Below are 11,107 nucleotides of genomic sequence, written 5' to 3' on the forward strand. Positions count from 1 at the left end.
CCCAGAAAGGTTATGGAAACCTAAGTTAAGACAACTTGTTAGTGACAAACCGGGAATATGACACAAGTGTTCTAGCTGTTCATAGTATACTCTAAAAAATACATTATTCCTACATTGCTTCTCCTGGTGCCCAAAGTTTGTAAGACTGTGTTCACAAACAACGTATTTGTATGTTTATGCATGGTTGTTTCAATCTAGAAAAAGAAGCGGAATGAGAATGAAACAGCTGCAGAAGGCGAAGACTCTGCTATGACCGACATGCCTCACACGGAGGAAATGACAGACATCGTAGAAATGAGAGAAGAGAATGAATAATAAAGGGGATGCAATTGTTCTCTACAGGGACGATTGGAGTGATACTTCAGCATCTTGTCGTCTCTCATACTTTTTTGTTTGTTTGTTTTTATTTTTGTAATAAAGAGGCCTTGATTTAAAAGGTTTCAGATAAATTCTCTAGCATACTGAGTATGCTCACACTGATGAGGGACCTAAAAAGAGGTCTTTGCTTTTTCTTTTTCAATTGAATTTGTTTTTTCACTCCATGCAGACATAAAAGGTATAATTGCATCGCTGTAGAGTCTTCCTTACTTATGCATCCACCTTCTCTGGACAATCTGCATTTGTCAACCAAAGCCCTGCTGTGTGTGTATGCGTGCGCATGTGTGCACGCACGTGAGTGCCACTGGCTCAGTGCTACTGCCATAATCCTACTCCCTCCCCTTTCTTTTTCCTTCCTTTTCTTCATGAGAAATGTTAAGGAAAAGAAGTTTGGAATACAGAGCTTTATTTTACTTGCTTGAAAATGACTTTGCTACATAAACTAATATACTATGGTGAACTATATCTTTTGTTTGGCCTCGTCACTAGAGCTTATACTGCACAGGGTACAACACAGGGAGGAACGTGTAAGTCTCCACATGGAAAGCGGAGAAAAACAAGTTCCTCTCTCCTGTTAAGAGTGTGTGGTTGTGTATATACACACACAGATACATAAACAGAGACATACATATATATATTTATATATATATGCATACAATAAATAAAATACACACAGGACAAGAACTCTATTTAGCTTTCATTCCATCTGAAAGATAGGAATCTGTTGAAAAATGTAAACTATAATTCAGAATCTTCTTGAATAGTTAAGCACCATGTTATATAGGTTTCTTTAGGGAAAAAAAAACAAACACAACATGCACTTTCCTCTTGTGAAGAGGGTAATAGCAAATTATAGAATTTGACTGTATTTGAATAAAAAAAATAAAAATTGACAAGCTTTACCAAAGTTCTTGTCCACTGATTTAACTTTAATTTTTAAAGGATGATTTACTCTAGACTTATTTCTGGTGCCTATATATTAACAAAACAAACTAACTAACTAAAAAAAAACAGATAACTTATGCAGGATACCATGGTATATTGCATTACTACACATAGTTCCATGAAGTTCTTTATTTGGTGATGTACACATGCTCACACATACATGTATATATATAAATATATATATACACACATATGTATGTTTTGCTATGATGTATTTACCTATGCAGTAGATCAAAATCAGTATGGTGAAGCTCAAGTACTGATGATCCTCCAAGTCCTTAATTAGGGACCATGATCACTTGTTAGCTCTCAATACAGCAGTGTCATTGAAGTGAAAGCTGCTCAAACCAGCAAGTGCTGCACTTTGCAAACAAGGCAGGCACTGTGCGGTATAATTGGGCCTTAAATAAGAGAGCGTGAGGTTGGATGGTCAGTCTGTGTCAGGTGGAAGTGAAGCCTATGTAAGAGGTTACTGAACTAGAGATGGTTTGGGTGCCACCAATGATGGCTGCAGGAGCAGTTTGTATTCCTCTGCTGGTTTGTGTTTGGCTGCGGGGCAGCATTCCTGCTACCAGTTTGTAGTAGCTTGGGTTCTTTCAGCTGTAACCATGCCTGAGTTTGGATACCGTTATCCTACATACTATATCTGCAAATCAGTTAATTTAAACTTTATTAAGTAAAAGTATATTTTTCTAAGTTGTGGGAATGATTATTTAATTGTGGACAACTTCAGTTTCTGGATTATTTGCCAGGTACTCCCAGCACTCAGAGAACTGATCAGAACTAGACATTACTTTCAATGTTGTATCAATATATGTGTATATATACATACACATGTGTATAAATATATATATTGTATATTATGTACATTTATTTTAAGCTAGAATACATTTCCTATTTTTCCAAGTTCAGCTAAAAATGTCTCTAAAACACTACAGAGTTGGATAGTAACCAGGTATGGCTATAATGAAAGGCATTGTATCAATGAGCTTTATTTTAAACATTTCTACTGATTTTTTACATGCACAAATGTGGTGAGAAAAGACTTAGAAGTGATGACATTGAATGGCAGACTTTAAAAATCAGTTTGTGGTTAATTAGCAGTAGCACTAAGAGGCAAGACTAAACCTAGTAGCCTCACATTTTCTGTGCCGCCACAAGGTTGTTCTCATTGTTTCTTAAAGTTGATTAAACAAACCAACCAAAAAAAAAAAAAAGACAAAAAACCCTCAGACAAATGAACTTTTGCAGTAAGCAGACTGTACACATAAGCATTCATGAATACAGACTCTCAAATGGTCATGTGTATATAACATGTATGTAGACTGTTACAGATCACAATGGCCATTTAATGTCTTCTCTATTTACATAGTTTTGATTCCTCCAGCACATTTGTATCGAAATCCACAACACACAGATTTTCAGGAAGTATCGAGATAAAGCAAGAAATTATTTTTGTGTAATATTTCTTTTGGTACATTACTGAAATTTAAACAGCAGTATTTTTGAAGAGTTCTGAGCATTATAGATGTAGGTTTCAAGGTAATTATTGTACCCAAAAGTAAGAATTTGAGAACAAGTAAGGTGAAACACTGAAACTTGTTTTAGATAGAAAACTGAACAAATATGAAAAAGTAAATTTTTGGTCGTAGAGTACTGAACTAACGGTATTGTAAAAGTCAACTTTTCAATTTTATTTTTTATTTTTTTTATTTTTCAATTAATATTTAATATTCCTGTACTTTGCAAAATAACAAGTGAGTACAGGAGTGGTAGGATTTGGGCAAGGATTCAGGCAGCTACATGAGGATACATGTGTAACATTTACTTCTGTTTCCTGTGTGTTGTGTATTTCTTTACATTGCTCTGTTGGGTTAACCAAATAGGCTGATGTTTCAGCAGCGAGCAGCTCCAAATGGGAACACCATGTCTGAGCAATGCCCACTCTGCGCTGCAGGTGCACGGAGCGCCATGCACCCCAGCAGCAGCTGGCGCTCCCTGTGGGTAACATCTTGAAGGGCTTCGGTGATCTCTCCAGTGGTGGGTTCAGCTGGCTGGCAGGTTGGGAGCTCTGGGGGGGGGGCCGACGCAGGGCACGTGCCGACTTGCCCAGCTCAGCCAAACCCACCACCGAATGTGCCGGAGCTTTGCCTGTGCGAGCGATGCTGCTAGGCAGGTCCCTGTGAACGTGCTGTCCTCTTTCTGCCCAAAGGGACTGTCCTGAATTATGGTAAAATGGCTTAGCTGGCTCCTTTGGGTACTGCTCCTGGAATTGTTATCTGAGTGATACATTCTGAAATTATAGACACCTGCTAAATTCCTGCTTTGGAGAGCCAGAGCTTGGTCATCTCAGTGAGTTCATCTGGCAGCTTAGCCTATCCAGACTTTCTTGGGAATTTCTGAACTATATAAAAAAAGTGATGATAAAAAGAGGAACAAAGTTGATCTGCATCCCACAGCTTAAATTTTAGACCATGGGAGAACATGCCACACAGCAGGAAGTAAAAGGGACACTGATAAGTTGTGGGTTAATGTTCCTAGGCTCTTAATGCAGACCTAAAATTGTGTTAACTTGTCCGAGTTTTCCTTTTGCAGACCTAGCCGTTGAGAAAACTATTTTCTTTTAACCTCCCCTCTCACACTTACCAAGCGATGGACTTGATGAAACAGCCTCTGCATGTCCTGGCCAGTGCTTGAGGCCACGCGGGTGCATCAGCTGGCTCCCAGGCATCCCCGTCCCTCTTGCACGGCCGCCCGGGGAGAGAGCGCTAAGTTGCCTGCTCCTTAGTTAGAGCTACACTGGGTGAGAAGATTGGGTGAGTAACAGAGAAGTCTTTTGTTTCCTACTCATTTTTGCTGCTAAATATTTCCTTTGACTGGGAGAGATTTATACCTGGCGCTTGCCTGGTTTTTGCCGAATCGCAGCAGACAGACAGACAGCAGCTGGAGACAGAGGGTGAGCTGTTGAATGCAGCGCATTCAGGACAGGCCATGGCGCACGGACAGGAGTCTTTTGATGGGGAGAGCTCCTTTTTTTGTGGGCTGGCGCCTCATGCTTAAAAAGAAGGGTGAAAGGATGCTTTCAGGCCAGGGCGCTCAGAGCAGGCACAGCCATGCACTGGGCTGCGAGGCGCGATGCTGTGGGGACCGGGGCATTGAGGGGCATCCTGCACCCCATGCTGCCTGCAGACGGGTCCTCGGCAAAATGCTGGACAGGGTGGGGACTGGAAAGGCAGCAGCATTGACTCCGTCTCCCACTGGGGTTGTGTGGACCTGGTGCAATTGGCAGGGATTTGAGTGCAGCTGGGTGTTACCTGAGCATAGTTTCAGTAGCCATTAGTGTCTTAGAAAGCCATGCATATATATATGTATATATATATATTATATATATAAGCGTATGTATATGTGTGTATGAGAGTTTTATGCACATATTTTTATTACTGGCTGTATATAGTTTGTTGGAACAAAGATTCAAGCATAAACATCTTAATGAAGGACTAACACTAGGCTGTGTGAAAAACTGCAGTTTCAAGCTACATGAAAGAGTAAACTAAACAACCTTTCAGTAGGCACAATACCAGTAAGATAAAGCAGGATTTCAGTCAGTAAGCTGAAATTGGAAAGAAGGGGGAAACATGGAAAAGCTTATGGATATGGTATATCCAGCCTAAAGACAACAGCATGGTGTGGAACACAATCAGAGAGCAGAAAATAGCAGAGCAGTGACTACTGCCATTTAACTGCACTAGAGAGGAACCGAAGGGTGAGAAGTAATGTGTAAATAAGACACAGCTTTTAAGTATTTTGGTTTCTGAGAGTGGAGGAGTCCTCAGTGGAGTATGAAAACATCTTAGAAGATTATTCAAGCAGAAATAAACCAATATGCAGATTTTATGACATGCAAAGAGGAGGCTTTACACTGCTTACTGGATCTGAGTAACTGGCAGTAAGTGGGCAACTGGGCAGATGTCACACAAACATTGGTTAAACAAAGAGAAAATCATCACAGTTTTGGTGTTTGGTAGTTCCCAAATACCAGCCTAACTATACGTATGTGCAGAATACCGTATTTGCAAGCCACAGTAAGGTCCCTCAAGCAGTGCCAGGGCAGGCAGGCACTTTTTGGCCTCCTGCTGGGTGCTCGCAGGAGGGTGGCCTCCGTGCTTGCTCTGCAAATGTGCAGCAGCACACTTTATGGGACTGCCTGCTGGTGCAGCCTCATGATACAAGGCACGTACGTTAGTTAGCTCAGCAACAAGCTCAGGCCAAGCGTGGGCTTGACCTACAAGAGTGTGGCAGAGCAGAGGGAGGATGCAGGCTGCCTAGGGAGCTGGGGCTTGGGTAATTTGGGGGCAGCTTGTGTGGGTTTACATCAGAGATGCAAGTTCACGTTTCACTGCACAGATCCACTCGTCAGCAAAACCATTGCCAGACTTCTCAATAATTTGCACATTCTGAACAAAAAGGCCAAAGACAAAATACAGGGGCAGAGAGCTGAGCTTTAACCTCAGCTTGGATCACGTACGCAAGCAGACAGGCACTTTTTCTGCTGCTTGTGCAAGTTACTTGTATGGTTAAAGAGGGATCTTGCATCTCAACATGTCATAACCAAGGTATTTGCGCTCAGTCAGTAGAACAAAAAGACTGTGGTGTATTTTTAGGTGCTTTTTTGTCTTTGCAACCTTGAGGGGAAAATTTTCCTTGGCATTACCAAACATTGTCACCGCTCATATCAAATTGTTAGTTTTACCACATCATTTTTTTCTCTCATTCCCAGTTCAGCATCTTCAGACTTTTCCTTATTTCTTTCTGAAGGCTCCTGCTAGGTTTATTTTGCCTATTGGTGTTTTGAGAAGAAATATGTAATCTTCATGCTGAATGTCAAGTAATGCAGTGATTAAAAAGTAGCTTAAAACAAAACTTTGTTGATGAACTGTTTTTTCATTTGCTAAGCTGAAAAGGAGAGTCAAGAAACAGAAGGAATTGGGGGTGGTCTTTATTTAAAATCAAGAATTAACAGAATTAATTCAAGTTCACTACTTAACTTAGGCCACTTTTTGTCCTCCTAATGATTTCATAGCACCAGGATCCCAACTCTTACAGCTAAGCTAGCACTGCAGCCTGCAATAGTTTGAAGCAATGGCAAGTGTAAGACTTAATGTATTTCAAACCTAAAAATATAGCCTGATGAGTTGGAGAGACCAATTAACAGAGACACTCTATTAAGTTTAAAATTCAGCTGGACTTGAGCAACCTGATCCAGTGTCTAAAATGACCCTGCCTTGGGGTTAGATAGAGGACTACCTGCCATTGCCTTCTGATCTAATTTGTTCCCCTGGTTCAGTTAGGAACCTAGGAATGTCCCTTCATCTTAAGGGACTTGAGACTCCTTTTTTTTTTTATTAGGGTTTCAGTTCAGGGCTGAGAAATTGTGCCCACTAGAGCTCTACAATGCAGATACATAAGCCAAAATCTGAGCTTCACAGATTCTTTTGCAGATGACAAAACTTTCATATTGTAGAGCCAGCTTTAAAGTACCCTCCTACCCTGTGGGAGCCCACAGTGAGGGCAGAGCAAAAATAAGCTATTGTATATGCAGACAAAATATTTGAGTACTGCACTGCACTTTTAACTCTCTAAGTACAAAAGCCTGAAACCAGCAAGCAGCTGCATATATCATGTTTCCTGCTATCCCTCTTTTCATGTGCATCATTCAGCGCAACAGAAAAAGCTATCCCTTCTGGTAACTCCCCTTTGTAATCAAGGTAATGCAGAGTAAATACTTAAATACTACAAATGAGAGCATATAAATCCCTTCTTAAGAAAGGATGTATTTTAAAATTGAAGCAACAGCTTTATCCATAATTCAGCAAAAACACAAGAGAGAAACAAAAACAAAACAAAAATTGAAAAAAAAAATGCATTCCCTTTTAATGAATATACTGCCTGGGTGGAAAGCAGTATGTGTACACACACAGAAAACAGCAGAGCGTGATCTTTTTAGTTTGCTCTCCAAGACGGCACTAATGTAACTCTGTAATGTAACTTTTGTGCCCTATTACAATAAATGAAAAGTTCTTCCTAAATTGTAATGAAACAATTAGTATGCTAGAGGCAGTAAGGTTGCTAATTACTTAGATTAGCTGATTTTATCCACAGATCTTGCAAATGCCTCAAAATTGCAAAAGCTCCTAAAAGCTGAAGGTGCATATGCATTTTTGTAGGTGACGTGAACAAGCTTTTCTAAATAAACCTGATCACTATTAAAATAACACAGTTTGAAGTGCGCTTCACCTACTTTAGGTTTAATAAAAATCTACATGCAAAACTCTGTATACTATTACAAAGCAAATGCACAAGGGGGGGACTCAGCCTGTGCTTTTAAACTGAACAGTATCTCCCACCGCCACCATAAAGGCAGTCAAGCTTAGATCGTGTCAAGTTTTGATCATTCAGAACATAGGCCTCACTGTTCTGATATTTTAGATCAGCTTTTGGTGTTGCTGCCTCCACCTTTTTTCTTGAAGCCAAGAGCCTACAGCGGGTTTTTGGTAGGAGACACAGGCATGGCTGGAGGACCTCAGAGCTTGCCTGACAAGTGGGAGGGTGACCTAAGGCAGGAGGCACAAAGCTCCTTTAGAAAGATGCTCTTGGATGGGTTGTCGTTCCACCATTACGACTGAGCTGGCAGCAGCGATCCTCCTTAGAGCTGGCTCTTCCAAGGGGGAAAAAATGGACCTTGCCTGTTGTTGATGGACGTGGAGCTGGGACTGAAGCCAGTGTAAGATCCCCCAGTGCTGCTTTTGTTATTTGTGCTGTGATGCTGGCAGAGCATCTTAATGCCATGAGCGGCAGAAATCCACACTGGAGACCAGGGGCTCTATTCGGCTTGGTGGGACAGATGAAATGCGTTTTAACAGTGCTTGGGCAGCACAGCCTAGCAGCCTTCCTAAGCTTTGAGAAACTCTTGTTTCGGGATCTATATTGGACAGGAAGTTTCTGGAAGTGCCCGAGGAGGAGCATAAGTGAGTGAGTGAGTATGGAGGAATGAATGACAGAGCCCATGTAAGTGGAGAGAGATGGCTGCTAACGAATGACTGAGATGTCTTTTTGAAGCACCACACACTTGGCATTATCCTGCAAGGACCATACTAGTGGGCAGCCAGAACTGTGACTCCTTCATTTGTCATCTTCACTGAAAAGTTCACTCACCTTTAAAGTTTCCCAGGCAGCATTGCTGGTGCTAGATAGAACTGAACTTCATAGTGCTAGGAACACAAAAGACTTTGTCACACCTTTTGCAGTGAAGAAAGAAGAAAGCTTCATGCATCCTACTCTTCATCGTCACGTATTTGAGCAGGGCAAGCCACAAGGTCACTCCAGAAAGAAACTCTAAAGCTGAGCAAAACCAAAAGGGCAGAGCAGAAGATGAGAATTATTTTGTCTTCACAGCAGGGAATCATCTTGGAGGAGAGCCAAATTGAATAGAAGCACCCACTAGAAAGTATCTCAGAGGAGGTGCAGTTTCAGAACAGAGGCTCAAGATGGCTTTGACCACATCGTGTGAGGTTGAAGACTGCATCAGTTGTAAAGTAATAATAACAAGGATAACAGGTTCTCCCGTCTCCAAGACATGCTCTAAGGATAGGATTTATTAATGCTTGTGAAAAATGCTTGGATACTGCAGGGAACAGAGCCACATAAATGCCTATTAAACTGATACTTGCATGTTCTAATTGTGCCTTTGGGTTCTCTAAAATTGACTTGTTTTTGGTTTCACGGAAATACTTCAAAAATTGGGAGTAGGGAGCAGTGTCTTGAAGCAGCATCCTAAAAAAGGGCAGCACAACATCTGAAGACCTTTGCTGAGGCAAGAAGGGGAGAATGTCTGGGGGCCTCGTGCTTTTCCCCACCAGACCCTAGACGCCCTGGCCTGCAGTATTCTGTAGGACAAAGTTTTGTTCTGTTCTCAGCAGGTTTGCAACTTAGAAAGAGGCAAGAGTACTAGCTGGCCATCTTTTAGGGAATGCTGTATTTGCACTGGGATTAAGGCTGACTTTCCATAAAGAAAAAGCTTTTCCTTTTCCTTTTCCTTTTTTTTTTTTTTTGTTTTCTTTTTTCTTTTTTTCTTTTCTTTTTTCTTTTTTTCTTTTTTTCTTTTTCTTTTTCTTTGTCTTTTTCTTTTCCTTTTTCTTTTTCTTTGTCTTTTTCTTTTTCTTCTTTTCCTTTTTTTTTTCTTTTTCAGTTTGTTTTTATAATTTGAAGGTAAACCTGAGAACTAGGCAGATGGATGTTCCACCTTAGAGGTATCGCGTGCTTTTCATTTCTTTCCAAATATCTTTCACTATCAGATTCAGATTCTTTCAGTGTCTTTCAGGATAAAGCAGTCTTTATACAAAACAGCGTTCCTAACAGCAATCCTTGACTATTTAAACAAGTCAATTTTCCAAGGACTGTATGTGTCAAATCAGAGCACTATTTGGAACTATAGTACAGGGATCCTAGATTTTAAAAGAAATGTTACCTCATGCATCATTTTCTGTCATACTTATAGAATTCCAACTGATTTCTTTCAAAATAAGCATTGTTTTCTGTAAGTTGTACACCTGCTAAAGCTACCAGTTTGTTTTTTAATGAACATTTACTTTGCTTTAAACATGTGGGTTTTCTGTAAACTCTAAAGAAACCAATGAAGGCAAAAGCTTTGTACATTTTTAAATGACTGCTATGGTCAATGGTATAAAAGTACGTGTTGCATTAAAATTGAGTGCTGTTTATGTATTTAACAGAGATGTATGTTTTTGCATTGTTAAAAAGAATGTCCTATGCTTTCTTTTGGAGGGGGGGAGAGAGATCTGTGCTCCAATACTGTCCAATAGCTTTCATATTCTAATTACTTTAAGTAAAGTTCTAACAGTTTGCATATGAGTCTGATTGCTTCTGTTATTAATTCTTGCAATCTAACATGGTCTAAAATACTCTTCCCGTGTGGAACAAGCAAAATATACCTCCTGGTGAGAAATTAATTCAACACGCAAGATGTTTTTGAATCACAAGTGTGATGCTGCCAACTGTAAGGTTTTAACTTGAAGTTAATGAAATCCAAGGGTATCCATAAAACAATGCAGGACAAGCTCTTTATTTCTACAAAGCCTCCATGAGTTGCTAATATGGAATTTCACGGTCAGAGAACTTCTTCCACACCAAACCTAAAACTTTTATTATTCCTGTTAAATAGACGCTTAGTACTTAAAGGAGAGCATTCTTCTGATCTGGTCAGGGCAAACTCGGAAGTCATGAGAAGATCCTTCATCCACCCATCTGGCAAGCCCCCAAAGGTGTTCTCACAAAGCTGTGAAAACATTCCTTGACCAAAAATGTTTAGTGTTTGATTTTGAACAACATTTCTGTCCCTTGGGCACTCCAAAGTGACCGAATCTGCACCACCCAGTGCAGCGAGAAGGCCGAGGATGGGATCTCAGCCTGTAATTGCTCTCCTGATGTGACACTCAAGCAGCTGCTGTTTTTAAGAAGGCCTTAGAAAGGCATGATGGTGGACCTTTGCTCACACCTGTGGCTGAGCACCAAGGACTCTGCTGCCTCAGTTGTCCTCATGCTGGGCCACAAAACGGCCAACTTTTTTTTTTATTTTCAACTTTAGGGTGGGCTGGGCAGCAGCTCTCTGTGGGGTGTGCGCTGTCTCATCCATGGTGCGGTTGGGAGCAGCAGCTGTGTTTCACCTGGTCTTCAGTGTGGGGTGGCCCAGAGAGCCCTCAGAGGCCCC

The 11,107-nt window shown here is 40.8% G+C and overlaps 1 protein-coding gene across 1 annotated transcript in view; it reads left to right on the forward strand.

Moving 5' to 3' along the window:
* The window catches only part of ANKH (ANKH inorganic pyrophosphate transport regulator), a 109,556-nt gene extending 99,310 nt beyond the window's left edge, over positions 1 to 10,246 (forward strand). Inside the window, exon 12 of the mRNA XM_083826134.1 lies at positions 199 to 10,246. Within this exon, the coding sequence (XP_083682260.1) occupies positions 199 to 315 (117 nt within the window). The 3' untranslated portion in view covers positions 316 to 10,246. The remainder of the gene's footprint in view (positions 1 to 198) is intronic.
* The last annotated feature ends 861 nt before the right edge of the window (positions 10,247 to 11,107 follow it).

The sequence above is a fragment of the Anser anser genome, assembly GCF_964211835.1.
Source record: "Anser anser genome assembly, chromosome: 2".
In the NCBI taxonomy this organism is placed as follows: Eukaryota; Metazoa; Chordata; class Aves; order Anseriformes; family Anatidae; genus Anser; species Anser anser.